The following is a 20,993-nucleotide window of genomic DNA, read 5'->3' as shown; positions in this document are numbered from 1 at the left end:
GTGCATGTTCAGGCTCAAAACTCTGATGTTGTAAACACTGGGACAGACTTGGTGGGAGAAAAGAACACAAATTATGTGCAAGCTATACAGGATAAAGGCCTTGGGAGTTTTTCTGGAAATAATGGCAGTTGCTCACAAAGAGTAAAACCTGTGCATGCTATGAGAAATATCAGGACAGGACCAAGTCAAATATCTGGCCTTAAAATGTTTCCAGCATTAGAGAATTCTTTTGCTCAACTTATGGGAGATGACCCCTCTACTGTGGATTGGGGGGGAGGTACATTTTCATGAACTTCTCCTTTTGGAATATTAGAGGACTTAATAAGTCCTCTAAGCAACATGTAGTTAAGATACATATTCAACAGTATCATCTTTCTTTCATGGCTCTCATTGAGACAAAAGTAAAGGCTTGCAAGCTTCCAGTAATAACAAAAAAAATTGCTAGCAATTGGAACTGGTTTTCTAATGATCTTAACTCTTGTAAAGCAAGAATTCTGATCTTATGGGATCCAAATATATTGGATATTCAGGTTGACAGTTATTCTCCTCAACACATCACATGCTCAGTTAAATCCTTAGATGAAAGAATTGATTGTTGCATTTCTTCCATATATGGATATAATCAGATTGATAACAGAAAATCTCTCTGGTCAGAGCTAGAACAGATTCATCAATCTATTGGTAATAAACCATGGATCATATCTGGTGATTTTAATGCTATAACTGGAAGTGAGGATAAACTTGGTGGAGCAGTGGTTACAGACGCTGAAACAATTGACTTCAGTAACTTCATTGGCAGCTGTCAGCTCTCTCACTTGAAAACTGAAGGCTGCTTTTTCACTTGGAATAACAAACAAGAGGCAAGTTCCAGAGTATGGAGTAGACTGGATAGAACTCTGGTAAATGATGTCTGGCTAAATTTTCACAACTCTAGTCATGTTGAATACTTGCTACCTAATTGCTCAGATCACTCCCAAGCTTTGGTGTCCATATATGATGATTGTGTGCAAGGAAAAAAACCATTTAAATTCTTCAAGATGTGGATCAAACATGACAGCTACTTACCCTTAGTCACTTCTATTTGGCAAACTCAAATATCAGGCTGTTCAATGTATTCTATTGTTAGCAAATTGAAAAAATTGAAGACTGCTCTCAAGGATCTCAACAAAAAAAGTTATTACAACATCAGTGAACAGGTTAACAGAGCAAGAGTCAATTTGGAGAATGCTCAAAGAATTTTACATTCTGATCCTCTAAATCCTGACTTAATTGCTCAGGAAAAATTCTGTGTTACTACACTCAATAAGCTATTGGATTGTGAGCTGTCTTTCTATCAGCAAAAATCCAGAATTCAGTGGTGCTTACAAGGTGACAGAAATACAACTTACTTTCATTCTGCTATCAAAGCTAAAAGGAATCTCAATAGGGTTTTGGTGTTATACAACAGGGAGGGGGATAGAATCACTGATGGAGATATGATCATTCAAGAGCTTCTTGATTTTTACAAGAATCTTATGGGATCAAGTACACCAACTGCCAAAACTGATAAACATTCAAGAGCTTCTTGATTTTTACAAGAATCTTATGGGATCAAGTACACCAACTGCCAAAACTGATAAATATATCATCAAAAATGGTCCCTGTCTAAGTAAAACTCAAGCTAATACCCTTTCCTCTGTCGTTACCAGTGAGGAAATTAAAAATGCAGTTTTTTCTATGGATGGTAACAAAGCTCTGGGGCCAGATGGATTTGGTATATCCTTCTATAAATCATCTTGGAGTGTCATAGGTGATGAGGTAACACTACAACAAAAAAGCTAATCCGCGAGGAACAAGTTGGTCGTTAAAAGTCGAGATTTCCTCGTTGTAGTGTGTTGGCGAGGAAAAAACTTTGGTCATCATTTCCTCGCGGTAGGGTGGTCAAGAAAAGTTTCTACGAGGAATATTATAATTTCTCGCGAAATCCTTTTTGCGATGAATATATTCTTTTCTCGTTGTTACTCTTTAGCCTCGATATTTTTCCTCACCTAATCTCATACTTCTTTCATCGCTAAACTACAGTTTCCTCGCCAATGATACGTGAGTAATATTTAATTTATATATAATAAAAGTAATAAAAAAACTATTTTCGTCGTTGTAAGTATCTTTCAGCGAGGAAACTGTTCCTCACCAAAGGTAAATCTTTAACGAGGAAATTATTTTTCTTCATTATATGTATCTTTTTTTTGTGGAAACAGTTCCTCAGTAAAGGGACTCAAAGACGAGGAAATTTAAATTTATCGTTGTAGGTTGTACCCAATATTCCTCGCCAAAAAAAATCCAATTATGAGGAAATTTACATTTGTCGATATAGGTTATATGGTCTATAGCGAAGAAAAATACTTTTTTCATTATATGTTGTATCCCTATAGCGAGGAAATATTTTTTTTGTCGACGTAAGCAGTATACTCCATAACGAGGAAATATTATTTTGACAACGTAAGCAGTATATACATATAATGAGGAAACTTTATTTCATCAATAATAATGCTATTACGAGAAAAACGCTCAAAATATAAATAATTGTCATCAATTGTCACCACAGTACATCAAAACAATTAAAATAAATAAAGCAATCAAGTTTCTATCATAAGTAACAATGCTAGTCTAAAGCAATAACAAATGCAACACGATCAAAGAAACATTTCTCCAAGTTTAAGTTCACTAAGAATACTAAGCTGATGGATGTTGCCTGGAAAAATTAGCCATAAACTCCTCAAACTTTTTGGCTTGCTCCTCCAATCTTTGGATTACCTCATTTTGCGCATCGATCTTTTGTTGTTGAGTTCCTACAAGTTGTTGGGTCTCTTGAAGCTGTTCTTGCAACTCTTTATTCTTTTCAGACATTTCACCCATCGAAGAACGAGAGAACCTTAATGGTGGTAGTCTAGGGCCAAACCCACAACCCTTAATGTAGCCTGATTTGATTTTGAGAACTTTTGCACAAATTTCCTCATCTGTCATTGCTCGAGTTCCATCAGGTTGAGTGGTATCTGCTCGCATCTCTATCATTTGATCCTATAAGTAAAAAAATATATCCAGTTCAATCATATGCAACTTCGCAATTACAACCTAATCAATATAATCTTCTTTAGAACAGTAATATCAGTTTCACCTATATTCTTAAAATATTATAGAAGCATGCATCATTGACACGTTCACTAGTAAAAAATCAAGCATCCTAGACGGAATTTTCCGTCTAGGATAGCTTGATTTTCGTCTAGGATAGTTATTCTATAAAATTACCAAGCTGGTGTACACTTAGTTGAGAACTGTAACTCTTGCATTGAGAGAACTGTAGCTTTGAGTTCTGAAGCCTTATAAGAGGTATAATGTTCCAGAGTACTATTCTGCTTTTCGAAAGAAAGTAATAAATGCCTTAGCCAAGTTGAGAATAAGCCATCAAGCGAACTTTTGAGAGTTCATTGATAGAAAGGATATCAGTAGGCACTCACCCATGGATGGTCAGACTGCTCCAATGTACATCTCGCAAGAAACATAGCAGATGCAGCTATGACTGAAGGAATAAACTTTATGAAGCTATACTCAACCAATGTTAGATTTGCTAAGTAATTGGCCAGATGACTCAGGGCTTGGGGGGAAACCTGCATTAACAAAAAATAATTCACTTAAACCAAAGCTGGTACTATTTAAAGTATGGTTAGTCTAAACAGAACCATGCTGCATAACTTTAATTGTAGAAGTACCTACCTTGTATGATGTATGTGCTGCTCGAATATATCTCCTGCAGAAAAATTATAAGAACATGTCAAAGATGAAATTTAAACAAATCTGATATAGGGGTAAACCAAGGTGAGAAGGACTTACCTTAGAAATGTTTTTACAGTGGGCACAGAGATGTGAAAGCTCAAAAGGTTCAGTACTTGAATTTCTATTTTTAGCACCTGTTATTCAGTAAGGATGCCTATGTCAGATCCATCCGTGAACAAACTCCCTACATAACTCTGCGATCAGATATACAAAAAGGCACATTGAAAAATGTGACGAGAAAATGAGCATACCTCTTCTTTGGTGTATGTGTTGTCTGTAATAAAGCAAAATTCTTCTATACGAGCACAAATTTCTTCGTATGTTCTGTGTAACACACAACACAGATCCGAAAGATCTATTAGCTAAAGCCATATGCTAGAGGAAATCAAGTGCCAATTTAAGCATAACAAGTCCACATAACTTCAGCATATAAATAAATCTATGAAAATCCCTACTTTACTATATGAACAGGAGGTTGAACGAAATCCAGTGATGATTAACCTCAGGTCTTTGTGATACATCATGGTACCATGAAACAATCCCCACACAAGTTTCATTTAGACATTAATAATCAAACATATTATGAAGATAGTTTGCCCAGAAGATACTTTAAATGATGGATATTTAAATAAATAGAATAACATTATCAAATACTACACAACTAAAAAAACATTGACATACTAAATGCAGGCGATCATGTTAACGGTCATAATCTTATTCAAATATATAAAGGAACATTAACACTAACACATAAAACAGAAAACTTACGATGCAATTAACATGCAACTAATGCCCAAGAGTTGCAATCTCTGCCTTTCAATATAATTTTGAGAGAGGAAACGATCGATGATATTAACAGTGAGATGCAGTGTGTCTGGAACAAGCTTGTATTCATCAGAAACCTGAAAGAGGAACCAAGTCATTGACATTAATATAAGGAGCACACACTCAACTAAAGACAAAAGAAGGTGTAGGCAATAAAAATCGCCTTTAAATCCTTATCAGAGAAGTTCAGAACAAAACTGCTAAAACCTCACCCGAAATAGCGAAAAAGGGGAAAACGCAGATATCTCCCAAACCGTAAGGAATTTGGCAAAACGGAGGAAGCGAACCAAAGCCTTCGGCTTGGTTCGGATGGCTCCATCTCGTCGAGATAGGCGATTTTCATATATAATTCGTCCAATTCCGACTTACGGTTTGAAAGTTACGGCCTATTCTTCAATCCATGCTCAGGAGCTCGCCTGCAACTCAAATTCGCCTGCAGTCCCAAATCCGCCTGCAGACCCAAGTCTGCCTGCGCACCTGAGCTCGCCTGCAAACCCAGTTCGCCTGCTAGCTCGCCTGCAGACCCAAGTCCGCCTGCAGTCCCAAACTCACCTGCAGACCCAGTTCGCCTGCAAGCTCGCCTGCAGACCCAAGCTGCAGACTCGCCAGCTCACTGTCAACTGCCCACTTGGAGTATGGGAACAGTTACATCAGTGGTCAAATCCCACAAATCAAGGGAGAGGGCACAATACTCCAGGCCCGTCAGATGGCCGTCCACAGTACGAATGAGCGGACAGGCGCCGAAACAGCCTGCACCCTCATAAATGCGGCTCACCTCAGTTGTCCAGGTGAAGGGACGAGAGCCGCCAACGCTCGGTGGTTGGTCAGATCCACGCAAGCATCTGACAGCCGTTGTCACGCATACGAGGAGGGGCTTTCCCACTCCTATGTAGCGTGATGCAGAGCACAGCTCTTCGAATGACCATTGACGGTACGAATGAACAGCAGGACGTCTCCGAACAACGTGTGGTCACATCCCATAATTCAAGGAGCAGTCAAGCTATCTCCCTCACCTCTATTAGTGGTCAAATCCCATGAATCAAGGGATAGCCCATGCCATCCCTTGCCTGTTAAAACCCATCTTCAGCAGCATGAAGAAGGGGGATTGGCCGTTGCATATTCTGCTGGCTAATCTCCCAAAGGTTGAACCTGGACCTTTGCCAAAGGCTCCCTCATTTGAGAACCGAAGCTCCGGCTCCGGCATCAACTTCGATCGGATCGTCCAAGGGAAGCAGACTCGGCACGAGCACCGAGCGAGGCATCCTATCGCCACCTAAAGTCCCCACACAAAACAAAGAGGGCCTTCCCTCTGCTTCTGTTGTAAACATTTGATTTGTTAGTTTGTAATAAGCTTTCTTATAAATACAAACGAAACTCCTTTCTTCGGAAGAATCAAATTTTCACCCTACAGAAGATGGCGACCACAGTGGGAGAATCCGTTCATTCAGATGAATTGGTGGTGGCGCAGTCTGACGAAGTTGCTGCAGGGACTACTGTTGAGTCCCTTGTGATCAAATTCGAAGGGTACTTACAATCGTCCTCTTCTCGCAGCAATACATCTCGCGATGGTTGCAGAGTCGTGCGGGTGGCCCAGCCCCAAGAGGCTGAGGCAACCAAGCCTGAGGGATCTACCCAAGCCGAGGCAGGGGGTTCTTTTCCCCCCGAACCAGTTGAGGCCGAGCCGAGATTCGAGAATGCAGGTCTAGGGGCTGCTGAATGGGTCGATGAACGATCCTCGCAGACCCCTGTGCAAGAGGAATCAACCATTTGTGTCGACGCAGAATACGCCTCCGTCGTCGACATGAACGCTCCTCGTTCAAAAAGATCCAAACAGCGGCGACGAAAAGCTCTCGCTCGTCTCGAGGCGCAATCCCTCATCCCCCACGACAGCCTGAATTATTATTCAAGCTTGGGGGGAATCAACCTTTTGTGCCAGGTTCCCATTTTTGGCGAACCGCTCAAATCAGGCGAGCCTAGCAGTTTAGGCGAGCCCATCTCTTTGAGCCAGGTTCCCGATTTTGGCAAACCGCTCAAATCGGGCAAGCCTAGCAGTTTAGGCGAGCCCAACCACTTGAGCCAGGTTTCTATTTTTGGCGAACCGCTCAAATCGGGCGAGCTTAGCAGTTTAGGCGAGCCCCACTCTGTGAGCAAGGTGCTCAATTTTGGCGAACCAAGGGCACCTGGCGAACTCTGCAGTTTAAGAGGGCTTCGTCAAACAAGCGAACTTCACCAAGCTCGCCTGACGGCCCAAGATCGCCAGAAAGGCGAAGCAACAGCTCGCCAGACAGGCGCAGGCACACTGTGCCAATCTCGCCTGACGGGCGAACCTCGCCAGCATGAACCTCGCCAACACGCTCACGCCCAAATGGGGGTGGCCACCTCGTTTGCCTGCACGGGTCTGACGTCCGTCTCTGACGACGACGACGACGACGATTGCTCAGCAGTGGCAATGTCGGAGACTTCAAGCTCAGTTCAGGGCAAGCACACAAATGTGCACATGACTGACATCCCTGAGGAGATGTCTAGGAGGCTCGACGAGCAACAAGCAACCATCGACTCCCTGAAGGAGATGTTGGAGCAGCTCCTGAGCGAGAAGAAGAGGAAGAGAGAGAGGACTTCGCGGGCTTCGCATAAATCCTTGAAGCACAAAGAGCGGGTGCCTACTCCTTCTCACTCCTCATCCGAGTCATCTAGAGGAGCGTCATCTTCGGGCCATAACCCAAGAGACAAGAGGTTTGACGATCTCCAAAGTCAACTCGACGCCTTGAAGCTCCAGAAGCATGCGAACAAGCTGGGGGTTGTCAGACCGTATCCAATTGAATGGGATGCGGTCTCCTACCCGGCAAAGTTCGAGCCGCTGGACCTCCTGCAGTTCAATGGAAAGGGTTCTCCTACCCAGCACATCTACTACTTCCAGGCGCAAACTGGACACATAGTGGGAAACGATCCCATTATGACTCGACTGTTCATTGGTACCCTCAAGGGGGTCGCTTTTGAATGGTTTCGCAGATTGGAGCCTGGGTCCATCACCTGCTGGAAGGACATGGAAAGGCTCTTCGTGGCCAGATTCTTCGATGATGACACAGAAGTATCTATGGCCACCCTGCTAACTGTGAAGCAGAGGAAGACAGAGTCTGTAAGCAGCTTTGTCAAGAGATTCAGAAACCGATCGTTGCATTCCCGCGATCGAGTTTCCGAGGCCACGCTCATCGAGATGTGCCGGAACAATCTCTCCATCAGCGTTCTGTCCAATATGGGCGCTGTTGAAGCTCGCTCATGGAAAGACTTACTCCGCCAAGGAGAACAAGTCGAGAGCATGCTCAAGCATATGGGTGACGAAGACCCGCATGAATTTCGAGGGGATGATGACCAAGATGCCTTGGTAGTGGAGACCGATCCCTCATATCCTCCAAATTTCCCCCGTTGATCCTCTTCAACAGGACGGCGGGCCCACATAGTCGCTCTAATCGCGACAATCTTGTCAAGTTAACACTACACCTCTGACAATCTCCCGTCGATCCTCTTCAATAGGACGACGGGCCTACAAAGCTATCACGTTAACAATCACCTCTGATAGTTCTTCGACACTCCAACTGGTGCATGAGTTTAAACTGCTCCCTTAACACTCCGACAAGTACACGAGTATAAACTGCTTCTTCTGACACTCCAACTGGTGCATGAGTTTAAACTGCTCCCTTAACACTCCGACAAGTACACGAGTATAAACTGCTTCTTCTGACACTCCAACTGGTGCATGAGTTTAAACTGCTCCCTTAACACTCCGACAAGTACACGAGTATAAACTGCTTCTTCTGATCCTCCAACTGGTATAAGAGGTTAAACTATTCCCCACACTTCCACTTCTTGAGCCAGGTTCCCAGTACGGGCGAACCGCTCAAATCAGGCGAGCCTAACAGTTAGGTGAGCCCCACTTCTTGAGCCTGGTTTTCATTTATGGCGAACCGCTCAAAACAGGCGAGACTAGCAGTTCAGGTGGGCTGCATCAAACTCCCACTTGGTCAAACCTTCAGATAGTTAGGACCAAAGCCACAATCCCCCGCCAATCCTCTTCAATAGGATGGCGGGACCCCCACTGTCACGTTAACAGTTACCTCTGACAAATCAACTTACCAGTCCTCTTCAATAGGATGGTAGGTCCATAGAGTTGCTCAAATCGCAATAAACTCCCACTGTCATGTTAACACTACACCTCTGACAAAATCAACTTACCAATCCTCTTCAAAAGGATGGTAGGTCCTCAAAGTCGCTCCGATCGCGGCAATTCCTATCACGTTAACGATTACCTCTGATAGCCGACACCGTCATTCCCGCAAATGACGTTGTCCGATCAGTCGTCATACTCATACGTCCCTGAACGATTTGATTCTCCCAGCACCGTCTTTCCCATAAAAGGCGTTGTTGTTTGATAGTGGCCTACTATGCGATGTGCTGCTATTTCAGGGTTCGTCTTTGCCCCAAGAGAAGACAAATCAGGGTTCGTCTTCATCTTTGCCCTAAGAGAAGACAAGTTTCCCCCTTACACTCCAACTGGTGCATGAGTTTAAACTGCCCCCTTATACTCCGACTGGTGCATGAGTCTAAACTGCCCCCTTATACTCCAACTGGTGCATGAGTCTAAACTGCTCCCTACACTCTTAATCCAAATGCCTCGAAAGGCTAAGGATAGAGGAGAAATTTTAGCATTGAGCCTAAAAGAAACTCCTCAACAACTTACCATGCTAAGGGCAAGAGCATGGCTAGTCCAACTCAAACGGCAGTTGGTAAAGACAAATCAAGTCCGTTGATAGCTGAGGGTTTGCTCAAAATCCTAGAAGGCGATCATCAGCTGCGAGTGAAGAGCAGGGATCACTTTACGGGACTTCATATCCAAAGTGTTCCAGACCCCATGCGGCCTGATTCAGGTCTGAAAACTTTGGAGGGGGTTTTGTAGGCAATAAAAATTGCCTTTAAATCCTTATCAGAGAAGTTCAGAACAAAACTGCTAAAACCTCGCCCGAAATAGCAGAAAAAGGGGAAAACGCAGATATCTCCCAAACCGTAAGGAATTTGGCAAAACGGAGGAAGCGAACCGAAGCCTTCGGCTCGGTTCGGATGGCTCCATCTCGTCGAGATAGGCGATTTTCATATATAATTCGTCCAATTCCGACTTACGGTTTGAAAGTTACGGCCTATTCTTCAATCCATGCTCAGGAGCTCGCCTGCAACTCAAATTCGCCTGCAGTCCCAAATCCGCCTGCAGACCCAAGTCTGCCTGCGCACCTGAGCTCGCCTGCAAACCCAGTTCGCCTGCTAGCTCGCCTGCAGACCCAAGTCCGCCTGCAGTCCCAAACTCACCTGCAGACCCAGTTCGCCTGCAAGCTCGCCTGCAGACCCAAGCTGCAGACTCGCCAGCTCACTGTCAACTGCCCACTTGGAGTATGGGAACAGTTACATCAGTGGTCAAATCCCACAAATCAAGGGAGAGGGCACAATACTCCAGGCCCGTCAGATGGCCGTCCACAGTACGAATGAGCGGACAGGCGCCGAAACAGCCTGCACCCTCATAAATGCGGCTCACCTCAGTTGTCCAGGTGAAGGGACGAGAGCCGCCAACGCTCGGTGGTTGGTCAGATCCACGCAAGCATCTGACAGCCGTATATATAGATATATATATATATATATATATCCTCTTGAAAAATATTTTGATCAAGAAACTTAAAATATTATTTGAAACAGAAAGTTAGCATGCTCTTTTTAAACTTTTCAGTAAATTTCTAAGTTAGACTTTGGTTTAGTATAACTATTATGAAAAGAGTTTCTAAGAAATTTACTTTGGAATTATACATAAAAATATTTTCTTGAATAAAAACTAGCTTCGATAGATTATTTAAAGGTATTAAGTAAATTAATTATTCACTAGCTTCTTTAAATTGGAAAATTAATCAAATTTGTGGGTACATTCACTGCAAACCCTCATGAGACTATAACTCGTCCTCTAGGGTAACCTAGGGGTTTAAAGACTTGTTGTAAGCACTACAACTGCGATTCATGCGAAAATATGTTAGGATTTTTCTTTCTTTCCCTTTTAATTCGTCTCTTTGCTAGAGGACTAGCAAAAGTTTAGGTATAGGAGTATTTGATAATCATATTTTTAATTATATTTTATACCCTCATTATCTATTTCATTTAAATAAAATTATCACTAATAAACGTATTTTATCTTAATTTTCAAGTTAATGAAGGATTAATGCATAAAAGCCTAAAAAATCAAACTCCCTAATTTTCTACTATATATTGAAGCCCAAATATGAAGACAAAAGAAGGCCCAAAAAAGCTCAAGGATCCATGAAGAAATGGGGTCAAGAAATTACAAAAAAAAACCAATCTGTTGTAAACCAATCAGTTGGCTAACCGATTGGCCAACCGATTGGCTAACCGATTGGTTTGCAACAAAAACTATTTTTTGGCTGTGATTTAATCCTTGATCTCTAAGAAATATCTAAGGGTTCTTATTCATTACCGTAGGCTATAAATAGGGGTAGAGATTGAGGGCTTTGTGTGTGAAAAATTTTATAAAAACTCCATATGGAGAGGAGGGTTACTCTTAATTGAGAAGACCTTCTAAAAATTATAACTTTGTTGCAATTAATAAAAAAATTCACCTTTCCATATTTTTCTTTTCTTCTCTCTATTTGATGATGATGAAGATAAAGATGAAGATGAAGATGAAGATTTGCCTTCATCAAGAGGCTAGAACCCTCTTGGAATATAAATTTTCCCTTTTATCTTTTATTTTCTTGTTCATATTCTAGTAATTTCTTTTCTTTTTGTTTTAGTAGTTTAGATTACATTAATGTCTTGTAGAGTAGATTTACATTCATGTCTTTATTTTTACGTTGTTGTCTTACACTTTTATTTTGTAGTAAAGATTTATTTTCTCGCATAATCTAGATTTTCTTTTATGTTCTTTTCATTGCAACTTAGTTAGATTTATTTTTATGTTCATAGTTTAGATCTTTACTTTTTTGTTCTTATTTCCCTCCTTGTAATTTCTTTTTATTTTCATTCTTTTATTTTTATTCTCTCTAGTATAGATTTTATTTCTTGTTTTTATTTTCTTTGATGCGGAACTAATTCTTATAGGAATTCTAGAATATGAAACTAGCTTGATTTCTTTTATAATTTATGAGTTTTTCTCTTGCGTTTAAAATGATCATGTTTAGGATAATCAACTAGAGAACTAATTGGTAGAAGAAAAATTTGATAATCTATGTTTATCTTGAATAGTTTCATAGGATATGCTTATGATTTCTAGAATTACTATCTAGTTATTTGTTTTCTTCATGAATGTTAATTTTACTTAGATGATAATTTAATATGTTATGCTTTCCTTAAATGTTTTGATAGTCTATGTTTAATAAATCTAAAGTGGAATGTAATAAAAAGAGAATAGTTTGCCCCTTAAATGTTCCTTTATGCTCAATCATGCTTTCCTTAAATGTTTTGATGATCTAAGGCGTCAACTTGTTCTTCTATACGAGCACAAATTTCTTTGTATGTTCTGTGTAACACACAACACAGATCCGAAAGTTCTATTAGCTAAAGCCATATGCTAGAGGAAATCAAGTGCCAATTTAAGCATAACAAGTCCACATAACTTCAGCATATAAATAAATCTATGAAAATCCCTACTTTACTATATGAACAGGAGGTTGAACGAAATCCAGTGATGATTAACCTCAGGTCTTTGTGATACATCATGGTACCATGAAACAATCCCCACACAAGTTTCATTTAGACATTAATAATCAAACATAGTATGAAGATAGTTTGCCCAGAAGATACTTTAAATGATGGATATTTAAATAAATAGAATAACATTATCAAATACTACACAACTAAAAAAACATTGACATACTAAATGCAGACGATCATGTTAATGGTCATAATCTTATTCAAATATATAAAGGAACATTAACACTAACACATAAAACAGAAAACTTACGATGCAATTAACATGCAACTAATGCCCAATAGTTGCAATCTCTGCCTTTCAATATAATTTTGAGAGAGGAAACGATCGATGATATTAACAGTGAGATGCAGTGTGTCTGGAACAAGCTTGTATTCATCAGAAACCTGAAAGAGGAACCAAGTCATTGACATTAATATAAGGAGCACACACTCAACTAAAGACAAAAGAAGGCAATGCAAAACTAAGTAGAATTTGAATATAAACGAAAATTGAATGATAAATTAGCAAATATTAATATTCAAATGAAAAATGCGACTTTTACAAACATGTTGTTACTCATTCATACAGATAAGTTGTGTGGATCGACCGACATATGGATCTGAGACATGGTTCCACATGTCAAACAATTCATATATTTTCACACCAGTTTTCTTGGATTATATGTCCATCGGAGACCAATCAAAACTTTGTTGTGAGATTGTCTATTTCTCCCAAATTTCAACACTCCCAGCTGATGCTTGATTTGCTGCACGATTGCTTCCAAAAGTCTTTCGGTTCGATTCTCTAGCAATTCTTGAACCGAACTGTATGTTAGAAATAGCAAGTTCGTTAAATCTTCACAAAATTCGGGATTAATTTTGAAATATGAAAATTTACAATAAATGCAATGTGTATTCTTTGATATACGGTGAGAGTAAACTTCGCACCTGAATGGCTCTTTTGGGTAGAAGAGATGTTCCTTCAATGCCAAGCAATCTTGCAACATGTCACACGATATATAGAAATTTAACCAAATATCCAAAAGATTTTGTTTATGCTTCCCTTTGAATATTCAAGTATATATCAAAGCCAAACGTTTGCTCAGTATACATAGCATCACATGGCAGTTTGAAATCTAAGATAGGTCGTATTTTGGTACACCTTCCTCCCTCAAAATTTTTTTATCACCTCTTCCAGCAGGTTCGTCGAGTTCAGCAATCTCCCACAAGGGAAGTTCCAGTAGAGATTTAATTACATCCTCATCCAGAAATGGAAATCTAGCCTACAATAGATAAAAACAGGAAAGGAAAAATATAATCACTAAAACTTTTGAAAAGTAATTTGTGAAAAAGAAAACAAAAGCATAAAAACGGTTTACGGGGTCTATACCTCCTTTCCATGGTCAGAGATGCACCTGTCATCTCTGCCCAAATTCCTTTTCCAAATTCTCTGTATATCCAATGGTATATGGATATCAAATATCCATATCTATCCTACTGGAGACAAATGCGAGCATACCTACGAATGTTTACATCCATTTGCTCCCTTCCACATGATTATCGATGTGGTGCAGCCACCTGTAAAACCAAACACTGACTTGAGGTACAACGCAAGTTTCGACTAAGTTTGGTAAGGATGCTAAATGCAAGGAGAGTGTCATACTACCCTCAATTGAAATAAGCATATCGCGAGAAAGAGCAGTGGTAGAAATAAGCATGCTCAAGTGAAAGCAGGATCAGAAAGAGCAAACCACTTGAAAGACCTTGTCCTGAGCATTACAACATTAACAACTACAAGTCCTTTTTTAATGACCTCAATCCGAAAGAGCAAACCACTTGAAAGACCTTGTCCTGAGCATTACAACATTAACAACTACAAGTCCTTTTTTAATGACCTCAATCCATGTTCATTTAGGCTTATGCCCAGACTTCATTGATCGTTCTATATAGCAATTGTTGGTCTTTATTACACATGCCAATGAGTTCTTGTCATTTCAACCTTAATCAGCTCCAAACTTCAGGCATAAACATTGGTATTTTATCCCATCTTTAGCATTATCATATCTTCTATATTACACTTTGAAATATTGTTTAAGTTGTCCGACATTCTTAAGCATGATTAGTTGTTCTTAAAAAAATTCTTAAGCATGAATAGTCAACATTCTTCACGCATAAGTGCTAATACTCTCTCATCTTTAGCATTCTCATTTCATCTATACTACACTTTGAAAATTGTATTCATTTCCCCCTTCTAGATTCAAGAAATGATGATACCGATACCAAGACGTCACCGACAAACAACTGGCAATAAATTCCCCTAAACTAGGGTTCAGTTTCATCGCTATGGACACAATTATCAATAAAAAAATTGAATCAAGGAACAAAAAGAATAGATTCGACGAATACCAATGGCGAGCAGCGTCGGTTTCTTGAGAGGCCGGATCTCTGGAATCGGCTTCTTCGTCTGCTGAATGTGAAGATACACGGGATCACCAGTCTTCTCGTAATTTGAAGCGACGTAATCCTTGCCAAAAGCGAGGAAGGAGCTCATATCGACAAACAGACCCCCCCCTATCCGAATCTGATCTCTGCAAATAGACGTAAACTAGGGTTAGGATTAGGGTTTCGACTTCAAAATCGAGGACGAGATGGAGAGGTACCGGGGTGTCGAAGGAGATCAACACTCGTGCTCGTAGATTCGGTTCGTGGGTTCGGGGATTCGAGCCCTAGAGAGATGAGTCCGAAGGAGCTCCATTTATGTGTGAGAGAGAGAGAGAGAGAGAGAGAGAGAGAGAGAACGGAGGAGTTAGAAAAAGAATTAGGGGCGGGGGGGCTCATTTCGATTTTGGGCGGAAATTTGGGGGGGGGGTTGGAATTTTGATTTTGGGGGGAAATTTTGGTGTTTTTATTTTTTTTTTGTATGGGTCATAGTATCTTAGACGGAAATTTCTATCTAGGATGTATCCTAGACGAAAATTTCTGTCTAGGATAACCGGCCATTTTTAAAAAAAATAAAAAAAAAGAACCGTCTAGGATAATATCCTAGACGGTTCTTTTTTTTAAATTTTTTTAAATGGCCGAGTATCATAGACAGAAATTTCCATTTAGAATGTTTTATCCTAAACGGAATATTCTAGACGGAAATTTTTCGTCTAGTTTAATAGCAAACTAGACGAAAAATTTTCCGTCTAGAATATTCCGTCTAGAATACACGATTTTCTACTAGTGATATAATTTATAGATAATCAGTAAAGGGTTGCTGACGGGCATATGGGCCTAGGAAAGGAAGGCATTTTTCCATGCTAATGTATTTAAATGCAAGTACATTTACTTCCACTACTGCCAATGTATTTAAATGCAAGTAATTTATAGATAATCATTTGCCGGATTCTGCTGGAGTCATCAATGATTTTCAACTAGAATGAGAAACGCCAAGTTTAAATCCAAGTTTCACCTCCCTCTTTTTGCAAAAAAAAAAAAAAAATTAAAAAAAGAAACAAAAATGAAATCTCTATAGAAAAATCTCTATAGACAAAAGAATTGCGATCGAGAGAGAGAGAGCTCGAATCTCACATCTCTCGAACGGTCTGATCCAAAACCTTCATGAAATCCATCACATCTCTCGAGGCCGTCGAGGGCTTCGGATTGTTGCTGGCGGTGGCGGTCGGGTCGGAGAGGGATTTGAGGGGATGGAGACGACGACGATGATGAAGACGAGAGGCGGATTCTTGTATATTAAGAGGAGGGATTTGAGAGATTGGGGTTTAGGGGCGCGGGGATTTTAGAGTTTGGGAAAAATTTTTGAGGGGAAGGGGAATTTTTTTGGGGGGACTCGGGTTTAGTAAGCAAGAGAACGGAGAAATAGATATGTTGCATTTTAAAAAAGAAAAATAAGTAAATCAGCCAAATTGTTTAAACTGTTTGGGCTAAACATCCCAAACGGTTGTAACCGTTTGGCGAGTGCGTTTGGGATCTCCTAACAATTCTCCATTGATATTGAAGCATGGTCACCATATAGCTTAAACATTATGCAAAATAGGAATAAGATATTTCATTACACGTTTGGTTTAATCTATTTCCAGAAGTCAATATTATCTATTAACATAATCTAATTTCAGAAGTCTGAAATAAATGTATATTCAAAAATCACAAATTGTTTAAATCTTATCAGATTTGTGAGCAATCCTTTATCATTGGGATCCCTTTGAACCGGAATAAATATTAATTGGTTGTAATCTTCATGTGAATTGTGCCTACAAAAAGAAACCATCAACCAGACAAACCAAATCCTTATTTCTATCCATACTAGAGCTTTACTAGACAACCCGCTCTTTTCTTTGAGTACCCGCCTACTTTTTACCCAAATTCACACCAAAATTTTCGCTAACGAATAATGAGGATATTATTATTTCCTTGCTGATTGGTTTTTAACAAGGAAATGATTTCTCGCAAAACAAAATCTTTTAGTGAGGAAGCCTTAAATTTGTAGCCATTGAAGTTGGCGGGTTTTGCATATTTTTCCGCCAAACTAATAATGAGAAAACTATTATTTTCTCACTAATTAATTCTTTTAACGAGGAAAGAGTTCCTCGTAAAACGAAAAACTTAGTGAGGAAACCTTCAATTTATCGTCAATGATTTTGGTGGGTGTTGCACATTTTCCCGCCAAATTAACAATGAGGAAACTATAATTTCCTTGCTAATAGGTTCTTTTTGACGACAAAACGGTTCCTCATAAAACAAAAACTTTTAGCGATGAAGCCTTAAATTTGTTGCTACTGAAATTGGCGGGGTTTGCACATTTTTTCGCCAAACTATTAATGAGGAAACTATTATTTCCTCGCTAATTGTTTTTTTAACGAGGAAACAGTTCCTCGTAAAACAAAAATTTTAGCGAGGAAACCTTTAATTTATCGTCAATGAATTTGACGGGTGTTGCAAATTTTTTCGCCAAATTAATAGTGAGGAAACTATAATTTCCTCGCTAATAGGTTCTTTTTAACGAGGAAACGCTTCCTCATAAAAATAAAAACTTTTAGCGAGGAAGCTTTAAATTTGTCACCATTGAAATTGGCGGGTTTTATTTTTTCCCGCCAAACTAATAATGAGAAAACTATTATTTCCTCGCTAATTGATTCTTTTGATGAGGAAACGGTTCCTCGCAGATTATGGATATTCAGCGAGGAAATCATACATTGTCGCTGTTATATTTGGCGGGTTTTCCTCTATTTTCCATCAAAAGAACAGCGATGAAATGATTATTTCCTCGTTAAATGTGCATTTCGCGATGAAAAAGTTCATCACCAAAGTCTCATATTTTCTCGCTAATAAAATAACTAGTTAGGAGACCAAATCATGATCATCTTTAGTGAGGAACTAAAATTTTCATCGTAGAATGTGGTCTACTGTGAGGAAAATATATTCCTCGTAGAAGACCTACTGATATTTACCGAGGAAACAATATTTTCCTCGTCGAAAGTGATATTTGTTGAGGAAAATAATTTCCTCGTAAAAAAATTGGTCGCTAAATGACCTGTCTGTTGTAGTGTAAATAAGGCCATCTCTGAGTTCTTTTAATCTGGTAAAATTCTGGGAGTGATAAATTCTACTTCTATCACTTTGATCCCCAAAGTGAAATGCCCTAAGACCCCCATCTGATTTTAGGCCTATTGCTGTTGCAACTGCCTCTATAAAATAATTTCAAAGATCCTCTCTAACAGGATTAAAACTGTAATGGGTTATCTAATAAATGAGGCTTAATATGCATTCGTCAAAGGTAGACATATCTCAAGTAATATTTTTCTTGCAAATGAGCTTGTGAAGAGCTACAATAGGAAACACATTTCTCCAAGAACTATGCTGAGTATTGACATTAAAAATGCCTTTGATACTATAAGTTGGAATTTTCTACATGAGATGCTTGTAGGTCTTAGTTTTCATGCAAATTTCATAAATTGGATTATGGTGTGTATCTCTTCAACTAAATATTCCATATCATTGAATGGAACCCTTCATGGTTATTTCAAAGGAGAGAGGGGTTTAAGACAAGGTGATCCGCTATCACCATACTTGTTTAATTTGGGTATGGAGTATCTTTCCAGGAAATTGGAGGGTCTTAAGGATAATAGGGAGTTTAAATTTCATCCTGGCTGTGGTTTGTATAGGATCACACATCTGATATTTGCCGACGACCTCCTTCTTTTCTCCAAGGGTGATCCTCACTCAGTGAAACTCCTTCTTGATTGCTTCAAGGATTTTAGCTCAGTATCAGGTCTGGAAGCAAACAAAGATAATTGTAAGGTCTTCTATGGAGGTGTTGATGACATTACTAAAAGGCACATTGAAAGGATCTTGAATTTTACTGAAGGTGTATTCCCTATCAAGTATTTGGGGGTTCCTATGATCTGCAGAAGATTATCATATCATGACTGTTCTCCTTTGATGAACAGAATATCAAACCAGTTCCAAGCTTGTTTGAAAAATAGATTTCTATCCTATGCAGGCAGACTGCAAATTATCAAAAGCATCATTCTGGGCATCCAAATCTATTGGACATCAAACTATGTACTGCCTAAAATGGTCCTGCAGGAAATTGATAGAATGTGTAGATCTTTCTTATGGGGGAAATCAGATCAGGCTCAGAAAATGCACCCTATCTCATGGGACAAGGTCTGTCTAAGCAAGAAACAAGGAGGGCTTGGCATATATTCAGCTCCTACATGGAGTATGGCTTCAACTCTCAGAACTCAATGGCTCATTCACTCAAACAAAGAAATTCTTTGGATCAAATGAATTCATGGCACATATCTAAAGCAAAATAATATTTGGAATGTTCAAGCAAGAAGCAGAGATTCTTGGATGTGGAAAAGCATTCTGAAAGTCAGAGATAAAGCCCTGAGACTTTATGGTGGTGTTAACAACTTGATGGATGTGGAAAAGCATTCTGAAAGTCAGAGATAAAGCCCTGAGACTTTATGGTGGTGTTAACAACTTGATGCAAATATTTCAGGAAAGTACCAGAGATTCAAAAATCAAGCTTTCTGTTCTATACTCTGTTTTATCTCATGCTGGCCCTGTTATGCCATGGTATAAAATTGTGTGGGAGACATCATGTTTACCCAGGCATTCATTTACTAGCTGGCTGGCAGCTCATGATCGATTGCCCACACTAGACAGACTGATCAAAAGGAAAATTGTGAATGAAAACATTTGTTGCTGGTGTACTGGCACAGAGTGCAGGAATCACCTATTTTTCGAATGTCAATTTTCAAGGAAAGTTTGGCTACTGATCATGGATTGGTTGCAATTCAAGTGGAAATCCTGTAACTGGGAGTTGATTATGAACTGGTATAGCCTAAGATTGAGGGGAGATGGCTTTAAACAAAAAATCAAAAAGATAGCTCTAACTGCATCAATCTATGGTGTCTGGTGTGAAAGGAACAATAGAGTTTTCAAACAAGAAACGAAGACTGCAGATCAATTGTTCAAGGAGATCAAGTTCATTATACTTACTACTATTCTCAATGGTTCATTTTCGACGGAAGATAAGGAATGGATAACTACCTTGTAAATACTTGAGGATGTGAGATATTAGATGTTAGTGCATTCTCAGTTCAAAAAAAACTGAGCTGTGTTGTAAAGAAATTTTCATACTTGGAAGATGAATAAAATTTTCATTGACCAAAAAAAAAAAGAAATCCTTCTGTGCTTCTGCATTGTCCGCAACACTATAGAAGATGAAAAGCAGCGTATTTAAGAGGCTGTTTGATCTGTGGATTAATCATGATGCATGCAATGAATTTTGAAAATTCATAATTAAGTTCATGTTTGTTTGTGACGGATACTAAAGAGGATTTGCATAAAGAATAAAATTCAGTCAACTTTTGTATGGTTGTACATGAATTTTATTGAGAATATATGACCAAATTTACAAATCTGACTGAAATCAACATAATTTTGAGGAACTATAATTGATACATTTATTCTATGTGGCATCCACAAATTCGTGTATAGAAAATGAGAAACAAATAATATATTTGCGAAAAATTTATGATTTTTAACTTGTGGGTCCTATTATTTAAATGAAAGGATGCAAAATGCATAGAAAAAAACAGCCCCGGTAAGCTGTCACAATTTCACTGCAAGTAAAGACATCTACTTTATTATTGTAGTATATATAGCATATATAATTAGAAGAAAAATGACTTAGGGACCCAAAAACATGGGACCCTACATGGGACAAGTGAGTTGTTGGCTCCATATCCTATGATGCACTGTTCAGAAACCCAAAAACATGGGATCCTACATGGGACATGTGAGGTGTCGGCTCTATGTCCTATGATGCACTGTTCATGAACAGTGCATCATAGGACATGGAGCCGACACCTCACTTGTCCCATATAGAATCCCATGTTTTTGGGTTATTGTAGCACCACCTATAATAGAATGGAAGTGCATGCAAGCTATGCTCAAATAGCTATCACATCTCTTACGTCTACCAAATATTTCTTAAGGACATCAAGGACATTACTTCTCTGTACCTAACAGAACAGTTGCCCTGGAAAAATGAGCTACATCGGGAATCTTTATCACTCTTAACAACTGCCCATGATCTTTGTTCTCAA

At 39.3% G+C, this 20,993-nt stretch overlaps 2 protein-coding genes across 2 annotated transcripts; one reads left to right on the top strand and one right to left on the bottom strand.

The window, feature by feature from the left end:
• LOC109837333 lies at nucleotides 381–1,568 on the top strand. Its single transcript, XM_020405531.1, has one exon. The coding sequence runs from the start codon at nucleotides 381–383 to the stop codon at nucleotides 1,566–1,568; it is 1,188 nt and encodes a 395-aa protein (XP_020261120.1).
• LOC109837323 (cyclin-A2-2-like) lies at nucleotides 3,149–12,795 on the bottom strand. The gene is made up of 7 exons (XM_020405519.1): nucleotides 12,730–12,795; nucleotides 4,579–4,712; nucleotides 4,062–4,134; nucleotides 3,868–3,944; nucleotides 3,751–3,784; nucleotides 3,495–3,644; nucleotides 3,149–3,389 (listed from the first exon to the last, which is right to left on the bottom strand). The coding sequence occupies exons 1-7, from the start codon at nucleotides 12,793–12,795 to the stop codon at nucleotides 3,282–3,284; spliced, it is 642 nt and encodes a 213-aa protein (XP_020261108.1). The 3' UTR covers nucleotides 3,149–3,281.

Source organism: Asparagus officinalis, chromosome 1 (genome assembly GCF_001876935.1).
Source record: "Asparagus officinalis chromosome 1, Aspof.V1, whole genome shotgun sequence".
In the NCBI taxonomy this organism is placed as follows: Eukaryota; Viridiplantae; Streptophyta; class Magnoliopsida; order Asparagales; family Asparagaceae; genus Asparagus; species Asparagus officinalis.
This window is presented reverse-complemented; position numbering and strand designations above follow the sequence as displayed.